A 22,956-nucleotide genomic window follows, 5' to 3' on the forward strand; every position below is an offset into this window, starting at 1 on the left:
ACTGAAAAATCTCAAGCAACAACATTAAGCAAATAGAGTAGCAGAGAGGTGACAGTGGGAAGAAGGTAAGGTCTAATTTAGAAGAACACAACTCCACAGATTCAGACAAGCATACGTTTTCTGAATCTGGGGCAGTAATGAGGAGATACGACCTGGTATAGATTGATGTAGACCATTAATGGTCTACGGCTCCACGTGGAAGTATTAACAGGCAAGCCGTTTATAAGCTGCAAAAGGATGAAGGAACAAACTGCTGTCACAGTGTTCAAACACATGGAGTGATTCAGCATTCTGTATCAATGGCTGCTTGGAAATGACGCACTTGTTACCCAAAATTCAAAGAATTGTTAATCAGCCGGCGGATTTTGTTGTTTGCAAAGATGTTGAGGATGCATTTCGGATAAAATACAAACTAAACATATGCTATGACGCATTTGATGATACGTGCCCATAAATACAGTGATACATGGGTTTGATGTGAATAACCTTGTTGAATATCAGCGCTCGACGTGTGTCGTGATGCAGTGATTATTAAGACAAGAAGGCATCCACAGCTGGCATTGCTAACATGGGGCATGACGACCCTTACTGGGTATCGGCGTGCTGCAGCCGACAGAAGCACTGAAGGTACAATTAATGAATAAGGTGGGGAAGACATACCACAGCTGCTACAGTGTTCAAATGCGGATTTCTGATCAACTAACACACAAAGAGGAAGTATGTTAGTTACCCGGGACTTGCACAGTTGGTATGATTAGGGGCAAAGGGTATAACATTTTTTAAATTTCCCGACATTCTTTTATTGATATTTGTTATTATAAGATGTGTTAAACAGATGCATTATGAATGAAAGGACGATTTAAAATTTCAAACCTTTTGTAAAATGTTAATGAGAAATGCATTTAAATTGGTGGCCACATCGTTTTGACCTGGAATTTCAACAGGCATTGACAAGGTCAGTCGCGAATAAGTAACCAACACCATGATGCTTAGGGGCTTCGTCGTAATACTGACATTATCGATCGCTATCTATATGTGTACAATGTTGTGGCTCCAAACTAAATATGGTGATTCTACAACAGTCGACGATTACCCGCGGCAGGAGGAGAACAAGACGACGGGAGGAGGAGGAGGGGTAGACAGAAGCCTTTTCATAGAAAAAAGGAGTAATGTGGTATCAACGGCGACAGTTTCTACTCAAAGGGCAGGAGTCAAATCTGTGAGTATATGCAATAGCTGTACGTTTGTTCTTGTGTTTCTTTACCGAGTAGGTTGATAACACATTATCTGATTTTTATCTTAGACTGTACTTCCGGTTTGGGGTGCTGTCTCATCATCAAATAGTTTACTGAGCGAAGGCCTACATGCAATTTGATAGCGATGGGTATTTTAGAGACACTTTCTTGTAGCTTCAAGTTTCGTTGGAGATAAATGAAGCCCCCGCCTTATTCGCAAAGTTTTAAATGTCAGTGTCGCACTAAATGGTTGCATTTAACGATTGGAGTATGAGAGGGTTTCACTGTTGACCGATGGAAGCAGATGCATGGATGCTGGTACAGATGGCTGCCAATTAGCTGACCCAAATGACTGAAATGAGAGCAACGATTTGGTCAAAGAGGTTATTCTTTGTCAAATACCTCGTTTAATAGAGTTTAATTATTTACAACGTGGTAGCTGTTAAACCCAAATGACAGCAGGTACCGCATCAGGTGCCGCCAACTAAGCTGTTCGTGCAAAAAGGTGTTCGTGCGCAGTTTTTGAGCGGGCGGGCAAATTTCAAAACTAATTAGCGGGCGGGGAGAAAAAAATCTATATTTACTGTTGGTGGGGAAGAAATTTAATTTTTAACTGTAACTTAGAGGGGAGCAATGTTCAAAGATACTAGTATGCTACTCGCACGGTTTTGCGTTGATCTGGGTTGCCTAGTGGGCATCTAGTGGGCAATGGGACTTTCAGTATCTGAGAGAGGGCAGTGAGCTGGCAGATCATAGACACTGGAGGGCAGTGGGCATTAAAATTCAGTGGGAGGGTATATTTTCCGTATACGCCAGTGGGAGGGCAGTTACGAACAGTTATACTTTCCCCTCCAAATTTTAGGTCAAAATCAAAAATTAGTAAAATCGGTATATCAGCCTTCGACATTTTCTGTGATAATTTTGCGAAATTGATGAAATTTACCAGTTGGCGGCACCTGCGCATGTACTTCGTAGACTGTGAATTCTTTACAATGTCTGGAAACAACATCCGAGCGGACTGATTTTCGGTGATGGAAGTCAGTACCTCAGATGTAAATACGACGACAATTATGACCGCATGTACTCAACAAGTGCATGCGTCTCTCTCCGAGTCTACACATATTGTACAACAGCACAAGCCGTGGCATTTTATAATTTGCTACGTGTTCGTACAAAAGGGATGAACGGAAAGATGGTACTGTGACTCCTCTTGCTAGCTATCCGCCATCCATCACTGAAACATTATGTAATCAAACTGATGAGTCATGTCCGGTGATTACTCATTGAAATGAAGCGCATGTATCGATTGCAAGGCAGCTGTTACTAAAAGTCAAACATTTGTGGATCAAAGCACTTCAAGGTTGTCGTCAGTGTTAGTCAAAGCAAGATGGCCATGTTGCACCTGTCAGCATTCAGGCTATTTGGTAAAAAAAAAAAAAAAAAAAAAAAAAAAACTATAATTTCACAAAATTCTTCTGCAATTTTAAGTTAGCCAATGCTATTCCTCTTCGAGATTAATGGTCACGAGGTTTTACTTGAATTTCTGCATACAAAATTGTCTTGAAATAAGTTTTGCAGAACCTGCATCTGGTCCTTAATACTGTTAGGGAGCTTTCAGTAATTACAGGGGGGTGGGCCGGGGGAATTTCGCGCACACCTGTAGTACCGTAAAATGTGACCCTCCCCTATCCTCCTGTCTAAAATGTGACCTTCCCCCTTGTCCGACATTCTAAAACTTGACCCCCCCCCCCCAACCACTGCGGTATTCTCCCCGGGAATAACTAAAACAGTATCAGCTAATTTACATAACAATTGGTTCAATTGTTATGTTAGGGACAAATTACAGAGGGGAGGGCTGGTGTTTTTGGAGGGACAGTCGCAATTTATCACACAATAATTTTTGAAGAGATATGGTATTTTATACATTTGAGGGAGGGTCACCATATTTTCTGCAACTATAAGAAGGCAAGATGTTGCTGATTTAGTGCTTCATCCAAAAATATCAAATCATAATACATGGAGTCTATCAGGCAAATTATTGACAATTTACGCCCACAAAAAATACTTTATCTGTATTTTATATATGTTTGATAATGTATTTAATTGTACTTTGCTTGAATAGGGAAGTAAAATGTGCATTTGATTTCTGAATTTCATCTACTAGAGGAAAAGTTGGTTCACAATCCTTTGTGTCAATGATGAAATTATGAATAGTTTTTTTCCAATACAAAAATAGGTAAATCTTTGCATTTGTGTACTCTTCATCATTGATATTAATTTTTTTGATTAGACTAGAGTTGTTACAAGTCTATGGTTGTGCAAGAAATTTGATTTTGGAATTTCACCGAAATGTCGATTAACTATGCATTGCGGTCTATGATGAAACTATGAGTAATTGTTTTTCAGTACAAAATTAGATAAATCTGTGCATTTATGTATGCTTGATTATTCACATTATTGTTCTTGATTAGACTAGAGTGGTTACAAGTCCATGGTTGTGTAAGAAACTTGATTTTGGAATTTCACTGAAATGTCAATTTACTATGCATGGCGGTCTATAATGTGTACGTATTTTGTTGGTGATTTCCTATTCAGGAAATATCACATGGACAATCAAAATTTTGGCCATAAAATCAGCTTCTGTCAAAAGTGACCCTCCCCTCCAAGATGGGTTTATAAAAAGTGACCCTCCCCTTTGAACTAAAAAGTGACCCTCCCCCCCAATTCCCCCGGCCCACCCCCGTGTAATTACTGAAAGCTCCCTTACCTTTGAATGTCTATACGTAGCGACGGCAGAGCATGAGATGCGTACCCCTAACCGGTGACTCGATCGCTGAATTTCAAGTCTCGCTTTATCAGCAGTCGTTTACCGCCTGTATGTTTCTCCTCTTTTGCAGACTATATTCGATGATTAAAAGCCAATATCAACTTGTGTGTATGCATGTAGGTGCACATGGGAAATGGCGCTAGAGGGACAGCAGAGTCTTTGTGAGCCATTTGCGTGTGTGTTTGGATGATGTGCATACTGGCCCTTGATTCGGCTAATGTGTACCTGTAAGAGAGTATGTTTTAGTATGTGAACAATTGACTTGAATGTTTTACTAAATATTTCGATTATCTTTCTCCCGTCGGTAGGTCGACAAAACAAGTTCGTCAGCACGCCTTCTGCTGTATATCAATGCGTTTGGCTTTGGTGGACCAAACTGCCAATATGGTTACTTTACATCCGCTCTAAAATACTCCCTCAGTCAAAATCGGTCCTTGGTGAACGCAGTTTTGTTTATGGAACACGACATGTTCAACAAACATAGCAAAATCAAAGACACGAAAAGCTTAGAAGAGACATTTGACACCAAAATGATGAAAGAGATCGTAAATATTGTTACCGTCCAAGAATTCAACGAGAAATGCAACCATACAGTTGCGGCTATCGTGGCAGATCCTTCGGGAGGAGCAAATATGACAAACTCGTTTTCAAGGTCTGCAAAACTATATCGTTCGGCTTTCGGGATAGCTCTTCCAGAGTATCAAAATCTACCTGAAACAGAAGATCCGCTAGCAGACCAACTACAGGCAGTGTCTTCGATGAAATGCGTCGGTCTTTGGGTTCACAGAGACCACAAAGGCGATTTTTCTCCAGCCGTTCATGACAAGATCATCAAGCACATGGAACTCTCACCAGATATCCGAAAGACTGCAGGAAGCATTCGTCAAAACGTCTTGAAGGGAAAGCCATACATTGCGATTCACTGGAGGAACAAGCCACAGGAAATGTAAGTAAGTTAACGTACATCCTCATACATTGACTAAAAACGTAAAGGAAAAGGAACATTACAGCACGACAACTTAAAAGGCAAATGGCTTTATGGATGTCTCGTAGTTTTTTTAACATAGATAAGTCGTATGAATTGGCAAATCAATGTGGAAAAATAACAAAATTTCTACTCATTTTTCGGATAATTGGCAATTGTTTGAGTGAGATTGCCGTCAGATATCTTCAATAACATTTTTCTGCTGATGTGCAGGTGGCTCGAAAGGTTATATCTGATTGGTCGATTTTTCACTATTCACAGCAACTTAAGAAGTCTAGCAAACCATTGGATAACAGCTTCCGAGATGCTGCACACTAGACGACATTTTTTGTACCAAATTCTGATTTCTCTAAAAAAATCGCGATAAGCATTTTGAGAAAAGCAAGATTAAAGGTGATTTGCACATAACAAAGCATATATTGCTCAAAATAAACTTTTTGCAACTATTCATTCAATTTTCGTAAAGTATTTGTTGGACTTACTTTTTATGACAAGCAGTCGTAAGATTGGTGAGAAAGTAGTGTAAATGTAAGCAAATTTATGCAAGTCACCCGATTTCCTGGCTTCTTTTTTCTCTCTAATATTTCACCTCCACTCTAGCTTTTTCGAATTTAGTGGATTTTTCACATTATATACAAAACGATTTTTATTGTTTGGCAGTAATAATTCTTACATTTTGAATAAGAGTCACTTCAATTTTGCTTCCCATTACTTTAATCACTTTTTAATGTCAGTCTTTCAACCCCTGCAGTTTAAGAATGAAACTGGATAATGCAAAATTGTCGTTTTTGCTACATATATTATAGTTTCCATTGAGATATTAAATGTCATGAGCTACCGTCAAGTTTTGGCCGTAAATTAATGTTATCATTACTACCAAATCTGAGTTTTTCTACCCCAAATATGTACACCTTCATTGTTCAAGTAAACTATCTTGCTACCAAACAACCTCAGAGTTCTGCTTTTTGAAATTCATATAGCATGAGGGGTTTTCAAGAAATAGGCTGAATATGTTTTTTTTCATAAACGAATAGTGAAAGCTAAGAGGGAGTATTTGAGGTCACTTCATGGGATTTCCAAATAAATAACTAAAAATTTGTAAGAGTTGAACAGGTGACTTTTAGGATCAACTCACCTTGTCTGTCCTTGAGGCATCACACTAATTTTCTGCATAAAAACATTTACTTTTTATCATTCTGTACTGTAGATACACAGCGTTTTGTAAATTTCTGGGCAATGATGAAAATCCGCCATGTGACTACTACAAACGGGACGTTGAACGTATGAATGAAATATCAGTTCATTTAGCAAAGTCTCTTCAGAAGTTCATGAAAAACAGAAACTTTACCCAGATATACGTAGCTAGTCCGCCTATTTCAACGGTAAGTTGTCGAAATTCTATAATCTGTCAACACTTTGGTATGATTTTATTTTGACGGACCTGATGTTCAACTTTTCTTCCTTCGATCAATTCGACCACTAGCAGAGAATTATTATGTTATTTTTTATGTCATGGCTGACATACATTATAATATTTAGTGATCAATATGCCATCAAACGATCCCATAACTCCCTGGAATCTCAGTAACTATGCTTAAATTCTTGAGCCAATTTTACAAGAAATGCTATATGCTATTTTGCAAATGCAATACTTACAAGATACCATTACGAGTTCCTCGACAACGCATGTAAATTTACTTAGTCGGACGATTCATTCGTCAAAATAGTCAATAGGATTTCTGTTTTATAGAATTTCGTGGGTGAGCTAAGAAGCTTTGCAGTTCCAAACGTCTTCTCAGCTAGAAATATCACGGGTGATGTCGTAGCTTCAATTGATGACGAAAAGAACGACCCGTACCTGTGGTCTCTTGTGGAACAACAAATCTGTATCGGTAAGTTCACGTACATGTATGTCAAGATCAACTTTGCATTGTGGTATATGCAATCTCTTTAATGAACTATGCATTTTATCGACGACAATTTAAGGCACGATCACAATTTATTCAAACGCTAAGATTGACGATCAATCCATCACCCATTTAATTTATGACGATTTCTTTCCATTTTGGTCGCCAATCAATAAAAAGTGATATACAGGCAATATTGGAAGTAAAACTTAGGATAAGAGTAATATCGACGGTTAGCTGTATGCTTTTGTTCGGTTCGGCTCTACTATAATGTGGCACAATGGCAGAGACGTTATTAGTCCTTTCAGAAAATCATATACGTGAAAAAAGTATTCCTATATATTGCCGTACTAGCGCATACTGCATTTTCAAAGACAAGAAAATCTTTCTTGATCAATATGTTTACTTTTCAGTGTGACCGGTCAAATGCTTTTTGGTGAAAATGAATACCAGGCAAACTGATTTGTATTCTTCAAAACTTGATTAGGCCTATACATGTTTTTAGAGCAAACAAAAACATAATGATGCTAACATACATGAACAGGGGTGCTCCAAGATCCTTCGTTCATTGCTTCTGCTTAACACGATTGGAACTAATTTTTTGATAATTGGACCTTCATATTTTTCATATTTCTCAAAAGTGTTAGGTCCTCTATGGCTGAATGTTGCAATATTACAAATTAGGCGCTTTAAATAAAATTCTTTGTTTGCAGTCAGCGTGCCGGTTGCTTTTCAGAGAAATTGAGAAAACAAACACTATGTTAACACTATGACAAAATAAAAAATATAATAAAAACAAAACTTAATAAAGATGGGCTTATGTTAATACACTCGTGTTTTCTGTCTGTGTTTGTTTGTTTTTTTCAAAAGTCCATGGACGGCAACAAAGAATTTTCTTCAACTCATAAAAACAAGTAAGTTAAAAGAAAAAAAGAAAAAAACAGATGAGATTACATTAGCAGATTAAATCGACATTACTTCACCATCCAATGATCCAAAATTAGTTCCAATCGTGTTACTTATAAAATGAGAAAGAATAATGAGCTAATTCTGCAGTTTCTTTCGTTCTCAGACGCTGACATATTTATAGGACATTACAACAGTACTTGGTCGCAGAGAGTACGCGAAAGAAGAGCAGTAAATATAGCGAAATCCCTCACCATCAAACACTTTTTAGATGACACGGGCGAACTCTTTAGCCGCCGTCGATAGTGTGAATGAGTCAACGTAGGTTGTCATAGTACCCGACTTCACTCTATAGATAGAGCTATCAGAAGTGAATTTGTATCAGTGATCTTTATCCGAGCAGATGCAGCATATACTTCCGTAAGGATAGAATGCGTCCCGAGGACAGATACATGTATTTGGACTCTCAAACTTTTATAATTCTTTTCTAATCTATCACTTGTGGGGGGTCATTTAAAGGCTCGTGGTGTAAACAATTCACCGTCTTAGATTTTCGAAAAATCGATAATTTAATTTTTACCATAGATTAACACAGGGATGCATTTGGCGGTCATTCTGAATTGCAAACATCGGTAAATTTTGGGTAATTTGTTTCTCTACTACCAAATTTGTGAAGTGACCCTCGATTTCTATTCTTGATTTTGAAAAAGAATGGTTGAAAGATTCCTTGAGAAAAGTTTAAGTCTTTCATTTTCGAGGCGCATACTACTACTACTACCTTAAAACAACAAGCCTTACTGTCAAAGACACAGAAGCTGGTATTCTTAACATATATGTCTTCAGTTTTTATGTAATATATGACGACTGATTGTGTTCTTTCGAATAGCAAAGTCTTTGCCTGTCAGCACAGACTGTATATATGATAGGTGCATCTTTATTGTTGACAGATGTAATTGTAGTCGGAGTCAGCTAACGATGATACAGACCAGGCGTTGTATTTTAAGGTGCAGTGTTCAACTACGATACCCGAAGAGGGATCTATGAGCCTAACAGCTGGTCACCACCTGCAGGAAGCTATCCATCGCGAAGCAGTTCATGATCTTATATGAGTTAATGAGAGTGTTGTGAAATCTATTTGATTGTGATGATGTAGAGTAGATAAGAACCTTAAGAAAATACAAGATTGCAGTGACTACAGTAGGACCGAGAGAAATTACTGTGACAGGGTACAAAAGATGCTCTCTACCTTGTCTGAGCTGTACATTTTCAATCAGATGAGGGACCAGTTCATTTTGGATGACAAAAACTTACATTGTGTGGAGGCTGACAAATTCTTTTATTTGACCATGTATTATGTTCGCTTTAATGTCTTAAATTTTTATTGCTTCAATAATAAATATTCATGAGCTACAACATGAATAATAGTTGCTATCAAGCTGTATCAGTGTTATATATTTCTGTGTATGAGGTTCAATGTTTCAGTCCAGAGCTTGCGCAGTGTGTGCTTTCATTGAATTTAGCATTGCAAAGTGCAGTCTGGTCCTCCAAAGTTTCTCTGTTTTTCGTTAGTGAGCTCGCCAAATACATTGTACATAAAAAAGGAAAGAAAGAAAGAATCGACGTGCAGATATTGACGAATACACTGATAAATGTAGATTGAAACACATGTTTTGGGGTATTTTTCCCAAACTGAGAAAAGCTGTTTTAATATTTTGTTATTACATGCTCGAATTTTATCAGAATTTGGACGGATAATACGAATAAGCTTTCGATAGGAACAGAAGAACAAAGTTTGACAGGTATTGATGATTAGTTTTACCGAAGTAGATGTTTTGCTGTGTACACCTGATAACATAGCTGTGTAGAGGAAATGGATACTTGTGAGAAATGTGCAAGTTTGTAAACACCATTTTTTAAAATTCAAAGGGTTCAATTAAACCATGAAGAGACCACTGCAAAGGTATTGTATAATTATTAATATCATTATTTACTTTTCACTATCAACGACAATTAAAAACAGAATGTTAAAGGCGAAATATGTTAAATTTTCCTATAGGCCGACCAGGTTCAACCATACATTATTTCAAAATTTGTATTTTACATGTGAAGTGCTAGAGATTTTCATCACATATCAATAAATTTGCCAAAGTCATTTCATTTATGATTAGGTCACACTCACTGATAATGAACCGATCATGTCTTTCCGTAAGCATCCGTGTAAACTGTTTCATGAACATTAAAACCGTGCACATTTATGGTATTTTTTATTAATTCACTTAAGGTTTAGGAAAGTTCTCAACTGAAGGAAATAGCGGATATCATAAAATCGTAAAACATACTCTTAACCTTGCATGTTAAACGTCTTCACTTTCCGTTTCTGTTTTTGTACTTGTAACGTATTTTGGCAATGATATTATTTTGCCAAAATAAGATGTCAGTTAGTGCGATATAACGAGTGCATAAATGGAGTGAATGGGTCAAAATCGAGTGGTATACCCGTTGCTAAAGTGGCTTATTGTTACAATATCATAATATTACATTGAAATTCTGGCGTGAATCGTCAAAAAGGGAATTTTTCTCTAGCTGAGTGCTCGTGCCTGTTCCAACTATACTATATTGCGATTACAGTACGGTTATTTTCACATCTCGACCAATCAGATCGCAGTATTTGCGCTATCAATATACTGGTATGACATAGTTGATGATACCATTCATTATCGTTGATATCGATGGCGTGATGATACTCACAAGGGCTGCATATACTTCTGACAAAAAGGAATATTTCAATTTACATTATGCCGTACTATTGTGGTCGTATGACTGCGTAAATGCGTGCATTCGTTTGGAAATATGGAAACGGAAATACCGATGCAAAAAAATCGCAGTTCATACCGTTGGGTGTTTACGCGGTGTCCAATTGTGTTGTTTTGTTGTACATGCAATAGTTTTTCCTGACAATTATTCCAACTATGCGTGGCAACATACCAACTTACATACGAAAAGTGAGTTCTTGGATACGATGGCAGTCTTGAACCACGAGGAATATTAACACAGGCGTGCTTTTTATTGAGGGATCAGTTGCTATAGCGAGACCCCATTAGGGGAGAACAATAACCCCAAATCAGGTGTTATTGTATAGCTTACAATTGTTCTAGACAATTCGATTGAAGATGGACCCAACCATACACAGTGAAAGGCGTTGCTTAGCCATACGTTTATGCCGGATTCACAAATGCAAATGATTGCGGCGAACGAGAGCAAAGATTACCCGGAATGCTAAACGTGTAAATGCTAAGAAAGAATTTAGCTTTGCTAATTGATGGATTCACGCGTCAAAAGTACCCAGGCATACATGTTAAGCGATCGGGAATTTCCTTTTACACCCTAAAAAGCAATGGATCGTTCTAATCCGATAAATGTCCAAGTGCCTTACTGGTCTTTGATAACATGTTCTTGAGTTGTAACAATTAAGTACTGTAACGTTGAGGAAATTCCCAGGTTTCGCACAGCAGAAAAAGTTACTCATCGGAGTGACATCGAGACGGTGTTCGTAGGCAGGTGTCGACGAGCTACGACAAACTTCCTAAGATGGGCAACTCGTGTACGAAAAACTCTACTCCACCGTCAGACTACATGGTTTACGTCACGACAGGAGATCACAAAGGTTCTGGCACGGATGCAAATGTCTTCATTGCCTTTCACAATGGCGACGGTGTGAGATCGAGAGACTTGCAACTGGACAGTACCTGGAAAGACGACTTCGAGCGGGGCAGGGTCGACCGCTTTCCCATCTCGAATCTCGCCAACTTTGGTGCGGTCAAGAAGATAGAAATATGGCGAGACGAGTCGGGGATCACGGAGTCCGACTGGTACGTCGATGTAGTGGAAGTCGTAAACACAAGCACAAAGAAGAGATACTTCTTTCCAGTTCAACGATGGGTCACGAGCAAACACCTGTTGCTTCAAGAATTCGATTCTCTTTTACCGCCAGACGATCCACACCTCGAGCAACGCCTAGAAGAGTTGGACAGAAAGAAAGAGCTGTATTGTTTTGAAAGCAAAAGCAAAGGATTGCCTGCGCAGGTGCGTATGATTAGGTAATCAACGTAACGGTTTGGTTTCTTGAGCATAATGTTGTATTACAATTGGTACCTTTACATGTAAACTAATGAGTTTGCTAGCAGCGTCGGACTACAAACCGCTAGGATCGCTCACCAAAACCTTATGTAAAGAGCTCTATTTACAATACCGATGAGGAACTTGTACTGATAAATTATAAGATCACCAAAATTAACTGGGTACGTGGTACATTTTTAACTTTTTCGTTCTGCTCTAAATTTATACAATCCATTGTAGCTCAGAGCATTACAATTGTTGTGCATAATTCTGCTGGAAATTTATATTGGATTGAAGAGTGCCATAAACCAGTAAAGAAGAATAAATTGTTCTATAACAGAGAAATATTTAAGGGACAGGTATCATTCAAGATTGTCGTTAATAGCAAATTTGCTAAACAGACAGACAGACAGACAGACAGACAGACAGACAGACAGAAAGACGGAAAGACAGACAGACAGACAGACAGACAGATCTATGCGATATTGAAAAGTAACCAACGTAACAAGGGACAGAAATGATGCTAGGATTGCTGGGCAAAGAGGTTAGTCTATTGGTAAAAAGAATTACGACAATCATTTGAGTGTGTCCATATTTTCTTCTCTGTCAGATTAAAGAATGCCCTCGTGATCAACAATTTTCGGACGACTATAAGGTAATGTACGTTTAAAGAATGTTTGTGACACCGAGGAAGTTTCCATTATAGTGCGATAATTGTGTTAGTCGCTGCTCTGTTGAGACCATTGTATGGATGGTTGCATTTCCATTTCTCATGGTAATCATCTGTCCGTACCAAGCAGCACTCCATTGTTGACAATATGACATAGATCTACCTCACATCCTCCTAAATTTACTCCTTAAAGGGGCAGCATTCAATCTCTGGTTCTCGCATTAGTAGTTGTAGACATTGACTGTTGATGTGATTTTAATCCTTTGTTCTCCTGTGAAATTTGTACACACTTAGTCAATTTGCCCAGAGGTAAAGCTGATAAAAGCCTGCCCTTTAAATTGATGAGGAAGATATTCTATACGCAGTTTCTTTACTTTATCATATCAACCATAGTCATTGGAATTGCGTTAGCGTCCTATGACGACAATATACTGAAAGCGTCACGTGCGATATTGATATCGATCAGCTCAGGAAGACGGCTATACTATATATGCAGACAACAGTCTTTTCGTAGGCGATTAAGGCCCATGGAAGCGGAGTTCAGTATCAGACATGTTTCACTTTGCAGTGTTGTGATGTTGCGTTTTTCATTTTAGTGGGACATAGTCACCAAGAAGTCAAAATTACTGCTCCAGAGTAAAATTACGGCCATGACAACCGCACACTGGGATAGTCTAGACGACCTGATCAATGTGTACGGGAGCAATATGCCAAGACCTGCTGTAAGTTATTTCTGTCGCTCGTAGACGTTGTATTCGGAATCGATGATGTCATCGTTCCCTGCCATGACATCGTCCAGCTACAGTTGCTATGACGTCAAATCAATAATTAGCCATATTTCCCATCGCATTACACACTCTCTGTGACACGTATACGCAATTATTTTGAGATTTAAAAGTTACGTTACAGCACGTATATACCATGTTTTGCTTACTTAAAGAAATTGTTGTTCACAGAGAAAAACTTGTCATATCTTTCAAAGTACAATAACATGATTCTACAACTTTATAACAATTACGAGCAATCGACAACATGCAACCACAAATTTCAGGATACGTCCAACACACAAAGAGAAACTGTAAAAGGGGTGAAACTCTTCATAGCTGGGCTTCTTTCGGATGTGATTGTATCTCCAATCATTATTTAATGCAACATTAAAGTCTGGCAATGAGTCAGGTTCACATATGCTAACTGCTTACAAATAATTACAGGGAGTCTCCAACTGGAAGAAAGACATTGAATTCGGCATGCAGCGCTTGACTGGTTGCAACCCGACTGTGATCCGATTATGCACGGAGATTCCCGAAAAGTAAGTCTAATGATTATCTACGAAACCATTGTTGTTTCAATGAAGTTTACCGACAAATGAGTTATTAAACTGTTGCCTGTGAAATTAAACTGTAAGGGTGATGTTCGGGCGTATTCAAAATTTGGCCTTTCGTCTGTTTGTTTCTTAGCTGGAATTGATATTGTCAGAGGTAATATATCTGCTTAGATAACATTCATATCAGCGTCATTGTGGCTGCTGTGGTTGTTGTGGTGATGATGTTGGTGATGGTGATGATATTGATGATAAAGAAGATGAAGAGTGTAATGATGATTGTGAAGATTGTGGTGATGACGATATCATCGTCAATGTCATGATGGTTATGATGGCGATGGTTGTCATTACGGTGTTGGTGATGATGACAGTAATGATGATGATGATGATGATGATGATGATGATGATGATGATGATGATGATGGTGGTGGTGGTGGTGGTGGTGGTGGTGGTGATGGTGATAATTGTGGTGATAATGATGATGACGACGACGATGTTGATATCGTTATCATCATCGTCGTCGTCGTCGTCGTCGCCGCCGACGTCGTTATGAATGGCAACAATAACAACGTGACTATGTGTCTTGGTTCTCGCTAAGACATTATGTGAAATACCTGTTTTATACGGTAAATATTTTATACCTACACAGTCTAGGTGTGACTGACGAAATGTTACAGCCACTTCTCGAAGATCTGTCTCTTGAAGACGCCATCAATCAGAAACGACTGTACATAATAAATTACGAAGTATTACAAGACTTACAATGCACTGAGGACAGAAAGGTGAGGGCGCTTTGATCAAAGTGCACTGAGTCGGTAATTTGGTAAATTTGAAAACCAAATTTCAAAGTTGCGTTCATAGATCCCAGGGAGATAATTGCTAGCGTTAGCATGAAAAGAAAGACTGATGATGCAATAATCAAAAGTTTAAAAGAAATCTCAATGTTCGGAATCGAGAATTGACCATGTCGGACAGTTTTGTCTTCACGATACTGAAACTACAAAAAATATATGAAAACGTTGAATCTTCTCACAATGATGTACAACTCATTTTAAAAACAACATCTGAGACTGCTCATGTCAATTGCGTTGTTATATTACATAATAATCACAATGTTCATTTCCGCAGATTTGTGCCCCGATAGCTCTCTTCTTTGTGAACAGTGAAAAGGAGTTTCTGCCAGTCGCGATTCAATTGTTCCAGGATAAGAGTGACAGTAATCCGGTAGGTTACAAATAGATGCTAGATTAGGCCGTATTGTTAGATGTTACAAACTTGCATCGTTTTTTAATGGGATTATTTCAATTTGATGGCATAGAATAAACCTGAACTATATCATAGGAATGCGTGTATAACTATAATGTCAATTCCAACATAAATCTGTTTATCCCTTTCAGTTACCACTCTTTATAACGTCACTTTTAAATTGGTAGAATTGTCGCATTGAAATGAACATTTTAGTTTTAGCGACTTGGTTTTGAATATTAGTCGGTCGTCAAATCGCACCGAACAAAAATCTTATCATGCACACGTCACACTTAAAACTTCAACGAAATTTGCACTTGTATGCCTGCCTGTTGGGTTCATAGTATGCAAAATGTGCTACAAATGGCCGCACACATAAAGGTGTGGAAGTACACATAAAGGTAACGTTTAATACTTTAATATGTGTAATCATAGTGCATCTGACCTGACAGTAGAGCGCCATGAGCGTACACACGTTTAAATTGCGGATATTTAAGCAATAATGTACCCCCTACCGGCCAATAATGGACGATATAATGTACGAGGCGAGTATGTTATTGAGTGCAAAGTTTGCTTGAGTCTATTATGGGCCGGGAGGGGTAATTTAATGCAATTATTTTATAATTTTGGCAATGCTAGTTAATGCTTGATAATTAGGTGCATTATAAGTAATAAGCTGGTGGGTGACGTCACAAAATTCACTGGTATTGACAAAGCTATGATATAATAAGTGATGTGTGGTTTTTTTATCCGTGGTTCTCAACTGCGTCTAGGTATTTTTACCGTCTGATCCCGAGTACACCTGGATGTTGGCCAAAATGCACTTCAACAACGCCGATGCGTCTGTTCATCAGTCGTGTACACACCTCGGGTTCACTCATCTGGTTATGGAGTCCGTCGCCGTCTGCACCAACAGGAATCTTTCGCCTTCGCATCCGCTTTTCCGCCTGCTGGCGCCCCACTTTCTTTACCTGATTGCAATCAACAGGTGGGTAAGGTTTCCCTATTTTATTTTATTATTATTATTATCTTTTTTTTGGGGGGGGGGAGCTCCATAATGTGGAATGGGTGTGTCCGAACAGCATGCTATCGTTCAAGTAGCCAACATCATATTTCAAGTCGTGTGAAAGAAATGACATAGTGATTGAGAGATTGAGTATTCGGCGTGTTACTCTTGAAGATACTTAACTTTCCAAAAGTCAAAGAATCCTCAATAAATCAAATGTGTTCACTTCTTAGAGATACCAGGACCAGGCCAGGACCTTCCTCAACACTGCGTCGTTGAATAATCTTAAAAGTGACGGGCATGCCCTTTAATTTCATGGATATGTCTTGCAAGTACAAAAGTTTACAATGTGAAGACATGTGACTTGAGGCATTATATCGCACTGTGCTGAAGGCGCTGAAGGTTGTTTGAACCAATGTTAAAACTTTGGAAGCATTGAACCAGGTTCTGAACTAGTCATACGATGACAAAGAAGAGAAATTTCAAATGAGAAGGGAGCAAGAATCCTCATTTTAACTGAAACACAAAAATATGATTTCGTCATTCGAACATATGCTCCCATATACCCACCCCCTTCTACTCTCTTACTGCAATTGTCCATCTCTTCTCTCTTCTCGAACGTTCAGCCTAGCTCTTGCCAAATTAGTAGCCCCAGGTGGTTGGGTCGACAAATGCATGACTGTAGGACGCACAGGGATGTTCGGTATAATGGCGCGGATGTTTACAAAGTGGCGGCTAGACGTGCAGGGAACCCTACCGGCAGACCTATCACAGAGAGGCGTGTCCGATCCCGAGGCTTTGCCCAACTACCACTACAGAGATGACGCATTGTTGCTCTATGAAGCTACCAAGAAATACGTCACGGCAGTGGTGACGTCCCACTACGGTAACTAAGCTTAACTTTTCGAACTTGCTGTTCCACTAGGTGTGAAAAGTCCAAGAAATATTTTTAATGTCATATTACACAGATGAAGAAATTATTAACATGCCTAATTTCTTAATCGACAACATATTTGTTAAGTTTGGTGGTATGACCTTTCAACAATCTATCGGCATACCAATGGGTACAAATTGTGCACCACTTCTTGCTGACTTATTTCTCTATTCATATGAAGCAGAGTTCCTACAATCTCTCTACAAAGCAGGGTCTAAAAAACTTGCAAGGCGTTTTAACAACACGCACAGATATATTGATGATCTGATTAGTCTAAACAATCCAGACATATCAAATTACTTAGGGGCAACGTCAAAAGTTCAATGAAGGATAAAAAACTTAATTCTTTTAGTTTGGGGGTGGGGGGGTTTTGACCTAAAAAAGTTTCTATCCTACAAATCGATTTAAGGTAAAAATTGCCAGGGGAATGAATATTTTGAAAAAATAGAGCAGAAATGCACACTTTCGTGTTGAATCCAGCGGAGGGAGTTGTTTTAACACAGTGCAGAGCTGCACCTGGCCTAGTTAGTGTAAACAATGCAGGCTGTTTGCTTCTGTTGCACCATAGACGGTGGTTTCTCTACTGTTTCTGGTTGCACTCGGAATTTATTTTTAATTATATCTTGCTACATTTCTCGTGCATGTGTAGTCCGCCTGAATGGAGCAGTGTGAACTGAGTTGTTACAACCACCAGGACAGATGAGATAGTTTTTATGCCTCTGGGAGGAGAAACCTGGACTTTATTGTTGTTGTTCTTGTTCATTCATTGATAAACTTCAAGTTTGTTGTTAGTATGTTGTATTTACATTGGATGAAACACAAAGCGTGTTCCCAATCTTAAGCCCCACTAGCTGTATCTTTTAGCATTATTTTTATGATTTTACTTTCAAACTAAAATAAGTTTGTGACAATGTAGTCATTTAGGTCTGTGTACACACTGCTGGGGCTATATATGCAATTTTGAACAAGATAAAGATTACACTGCGATTAAATGTTCGCCCAAACATTAAATCACAGCCCCATGCAGAAAAGCTAAAACCCTTGATACTATGCATATCTGCATTTAAATCTTCGTATAAACTGCACAGAGTAGTCCAATGTAATGCATAGGGGTGAATGTTTTCAACTATGACATTGTATATTCTGATTCCTTTACCAATTTTTGAAAATGCCAGGAAATCAAAATGACCGTTAATAAAATGTTAATTTACATGTCAAATGTTTCTGAAAGGAATGGTTTCCTAATGCAGTAAAAGCTCATATCTCTTCAGAGGGTAGATTTCAGAGAGGAAAGAATAGGTAGATAATTTGACGTCAACAAATTTCAAGAGTTACAGCTAGTGGGGCCTTAACGATGCATTACTTTATTTCACCCCTAAATTGACTGATCCTTAGCTTCGCTTTACATAGAAAGAGCCTGGCAACAGGTTCAATATAAGTCAATTAAGTTTCTAAGGGGGGTGGGGGGTTTGGGGGGAAACTAAGGGAATTAAGTTTTTTATCCTACATTGAACTTTTGACGTCGCCCCTTACATCATATATACCCTGATGAATTGGAAATCAAAGAAACAACTGAGAGTAGAAACTCAGCTTCATATCTTGATCTGTTCCTGCAAGTGGGTACTAATGGGCTACACACCAAGCTGTATGACAAAAGGGATGATTTTGATTTCGAAATCATAAATTATCCCCACTTATCAAGTAATATTCCATCTGCACCTGCTTATGGTGTGTACGTGTCTCAACTTCTCAGATATTGTAGGGCTTGTGATTCCTACGCGGATTTTCAAATGAGACACAGCTTATTAGTATCAAAACTAGTGAGACAGGGATATACATCCAAAAGACTCGAGAGGACTTTCAAAAGTTCTACGGTCGATATAATGACATTGTGGCCAAATATGACACCTCGGTCACTCAAATGATTAGCGACAGCATTCCCGGCTTTGACTTATAACAGTGATTCATATACTGTATCACTTTATACAATATTAGACAATTTTGGGACCAATCCTGACGGATGTAGCATGCTAGCAGGGTACGCTTACCCATTCCGGACACCTGGTACCACCACTAACTATCAGTGGTTCAGGATGGTCCTACTTAAATTTGTAAATCTCAAATGTCCCATGGACCTGGTAATGTATTACCTTGAATGAAAATGATTATTGGACCAGTTTAATGTCATATTATCAATAAATCGTTATGGATTACACCAGGGTTGCGCTTCCTTTATGCTCTGTAATACTTGAAAAAAGACTGAACGTGTATGAATTATACTTGACATAGTAGCTACAGTCTACGGCGCGTCCGATATATTTAAGTAAAATTTATCAAAAGTATTGATGAAGTTATGACCACATCGATTATACTTGTCATTTCGTCCTTGATACAATAAATACATGGTACTCTGTAACTTTATACCCAGATAATTCTGATAAAATCACAACAGACGGGGAACTACAAGCCTGGGCTAAAGAACTGACAACGCCCATACCAGAAGGATTTGGTTTTCAGGTAGTGTGCTTTTGCTGTCCGTGGTTTCGTGTTGTCCCTCAGTATACTTGTAGATATTTGGAGAGAGAGAGAGAGAGAGAGAGAGAGAGAGAGCACTGCGAAAGGGATGATGTCGAGTAGAGAAGGAAAGTCCGCTGTGTCATGCAAGGGTAATTGAATAATTGCGACATATACCGGTGCTTGCAGCAAGGATAACAACACGTGTTTCTTTATTTTATAACAAAAGTAACATTTATAATATCACCAAATAGTTAAAGCGATTCAGTTGTCATTCTAACTTTGGTGACATTTAATAACAATGGGACATTTTAACGTTGTATTCAATTCCAAAAATGGTATTTTCCAGGGCGTCCCTGGAAATGGGAGTTTCACGACTGTGGATGAGATTATTCAGACGATGACTTCAATAATATTCATCAGCAGTGTCGGCCACGCTGCCTCGAACTTTTCCCAATATGATGAATACGGATTCCCCCCAAACTACCCGGGAATGCTCCGAGGCGACCCACCAACGTCAAAGGTATGTCATGACTTGAGTGAGTAACGTGGGGGATTTTAATGAGGACGAAACTGACAGGTTTTCTTTTTTAACAATCCGTTGTCCACAATTCTTGATGACGTTCAAACAGGATAGACGTCGATCAACTATTATGCAGAATGCTTCGCTGCACTATAATAACTAGCGGTCGAAAAGTATGCTAGCTTAGCCGACAGTATATGTGAGGGCTCGTTAGAGTACGTTTAAATATACCGGACAGGACATAAGAACGTCAGTCACAAACGGAGATAGGTATGTCACAGGCTAAGGATGAGTAAACCATTAAATTTCTGTCTCTGAACTTGAAGGTAAATAATGGGCCTACAAACTTCAAGAAAGCTATCCTCCGACAATTTTCACCGCTTGTTTTTTGTTTTGTTTTGTTTTGTTTTTTACCATTAATGCCACATTTTGTCCTTTAGTTATATAATGACCTTATGAAAAAACAAAAAGTGGGTCTTTTCAATTAAAAAAAGCTGCGATCGTCTTTCGAGGGCCCTTTCATTCATGGGTTAAGCTGCTTTACTAAGCTGATGGAAAGATGCCCAATCGACGTCACTGGTTATGCGCGAATGAATTATGCGCAAATGTTCTGATAAGAGTATACTTAAATTGCATAAATTTTGCTTGACACTAACAATATGTGATAGAAGTACCCTTAGAACACACGAGGATATGCAGGCAGCGCTGCAATCCATGTATTATCGAAGCTTTCAAAGTAGATGAAATGCCAAAATGAACGGTGACGTTGTTGCTTTCAGAGTGTCTGGCTCTTTGCTATTAAAGTACACAAGTATGGCCCGGACGTACACGGGGAGGTTGAAATAGGTACAATAAATGTTGTGATACAGTCACTTTGGTATATCATGTCGTAAAGCCCTATTTCGGAGAACAAAACACGCAAAACCAGAAACCAACTTTTCGTTCAATATAGTTGTTTCATGTTTTTATATGTATTTATACATCATACGTTTTGTAATTTTTTTTTGTATTTGAAAGGAACCGGTCTCCGAAAAAGCCATCTTGGATCAGCTGCCCAATAAGGAGCAAACCCTCGATGTCATGCTGGTTACCATGATATTGAGTGATAGAGGGACCAATGCTCTGACAGACTTTGAGGTCAAATACCAATATGACCCAATCGGAGAAAATGCCGTAAAAGAGTAAGCAGTTATAGTCGTCTGTGTTTAACACTGAACGTGCAGCACATATATACTGTTTTTGGTCAACTATACATGCGTGTGTGTCTTATCAGTCTGCGACACTGTGTTTAAGTGTCAGTGTGACTAAATCTAACTCCTCTGTTAGCTTTATTTCCATGGTTTATACGTACGAGTTCTTTAAAGGGACAGTCTTCAATCCTTAGGTCTCGCACTAGTGGTTGTTGATATTGGCTGTTTATGTAATTTTCGTCCTTAGTTCTCCTTTGGACTTTGTGCACGATTTGTCAATTTGCTAGGAGATAAAACTGATGAAAAACCTGGCCCTTAAAATGATAAGAAGAACAGATAATGTCCTACAGCAGAAACCATGGCCACCTTTCATTCAACATTATTGCACAGGGATCGATAACAAACTACAATCATAACTTCACAAGTCATATAGTTGGAGGTCTTGGGCAGGAAATATCGATAATGCATTTATTATATCTTCTTTTCTCTATATAAACTTATACTGAATTCAAATCCACTTGGAGAAAGCTGATGATGTCATTCGCCCACAAATAATGACAGTGAATAGTTGTACCATGGACGTACCGCAGACGTCCATGGTTGTACTAGTGATCTGAGTGGCGGCTTCATTCTGCACACAAACCTGTAGAACGTCTTCATAGTGTGGTCAAAGAGTTCAATAAATTTCCTTCTCTGTCTCTTCTGCAGCTTCAAGAAAGAATTGAAGACTATAGAGGGCATAATCACATCGCGGAACAAGACGCGCGCCACGCCATACCCTTACTTGGACCCGCGCGAAGTTCCAAACGCTATCAGTATTTAGGATATCACCGACCCGGCCGGGGGTTATCACAAATGCGTGACTTTTGTGACCTATATGGCCATCAATCAATGCAATATAATGATTCGTACCTTGAGTGTACCTCGCATGTTTTCCCGTGTAATTTTGCAACCAGACAATCAGTGAACAGCAATTACAAAATTTGTAAATTTGGCGTAAATTATTTACTGTGCATATCAAGATTTCCTATTTCGTGGGGGGAGGGGGGCGAGACAATTCAATTGTATATAAAATATCACTTGGTATGTTGTATTCTAGAATTTGCGTGACTTCTTACCGATTTCTCATTTTGTACACTTTATTTACAAGTATGTATAATCACACTTTCTAAGTTTCTAATTTGAAATAAAGCTCTCGCCGATGATTGCTTAAATAGAATTTACTTTTCTTCTCTAATGATTTCTGAGGCACTTTAAACAAAAAGTTTCAAATTCTTACTGCATGCACACTTACCTTGTTATTAGTTATACCGAGAAAATCAAATATATTCGTTAAATACACCATTATTTAAGCAATAATGTACAGCTTCCCGGCCCATAATGAACGAAAGAAGACTTAGCACGACATGAGGTACAAGGTGAAGACGAGTACAACATGGAGTGCGCAGTTTGCTGGAGTCCGTTCTTGGCAGGAAGGGGATACATTATTGCTAATTATTCTACAATTTTGGGAATGTCTGTCTACCATGATGAAGCCATGGCATCAGTCCGTCGAACCTTTGGTCCAAAGGACTAAA

The 22,956-nt window shown here is 38.6% G+C and overlaps 2 protein-coding genes across 3 annotated transcripts; both read left to right on the forward strand.

The window, feature by feature from the left end:
• The first annotated feature begins 491 nt into the window (after positions 1 to 491).
• Positions 492 to 9,226, forward strand: LOC139140665 (uncharacterized). 2 transcript variants are annotated; one of them, XM_070710041.1, is made up of 6 exons: positions 492 to 627; positions 1,083 to 1,219; positions 4,371 to 5,008; positions 6,255 to 6,429; positions 6,798 to 6,939; positions 8,027 to 9,226. In XM_070710041.1, the coding sequence occupies exons 1-6, from the start codon at positions 576 to 578 to the stop codon at positions 8,164 to 8,166; spliced, it is 1,284 nt and encodes a 427-aa protein (XP_070566142.1). In that variant the 5' UTR covers positions 492 to 575; the 3' UTR covers positions 8,167 to 9,226. The 2 variants fall into 2 exon arrangements, with proteins under 2 accessions (XP_070566142.1, XP_070566141.1); XM_070710040.1 differs by having other exon boundaries at positions 539 to 1,219.
• A 1,954-nt stretch (positions 9,227 to 11,180) lies between these two features.
• Positions 11,181 to 22,598, forward strand: LOC139140667 (polyunsaturated fatty acid 5-lipoxygenase-like). The gene is made up of 12 exons (XM_070710045.1): positions 11,181 to 11,943; positions 12,587 to 12,631; positions 13,243 to 13,368; positions 13,858 to 13,955; positions 14,617 to 14,749; positions 15,096 to 15,191; positions 15,986 to 16,200; positions 16,845 to 17,104; positions 19,581 to 19,669; positions 20,016 to 20,189; positions 21,207 to 21,370; positions 22,088 to 22,598. Exons 1-12 carry the CDS (start codon positions 11,449 to 11,451, stop codon positions 22,200 to 22,202), a joined length of 2,010 nt encoding a protein of 669 aa, XP_070566146.1. The 5' UTR covers positions 11,181 to 11,448; the 3' UTR covers positions 22,203 to 22,598.
• The last annotated feature ends 358 nt before the right edge of the window (positions 22,599 to 22,956 follow it).

The sequence above is a fragment of the Ptychodera flava genome, chromosome 9, assembly GCF_041260155.1.
Source record: "Ptychodera flava strain L36383 chromosome 9, AS_Pfla_20210202, whole genome shotgun sequence".
In the NCBI taxonomy this organism is placed as follows: Eukaryota; Metazoa; Hemichordata; class Enteropneusta; family Ptychoderidae; genus Ptychodera; species Ptychodera flava.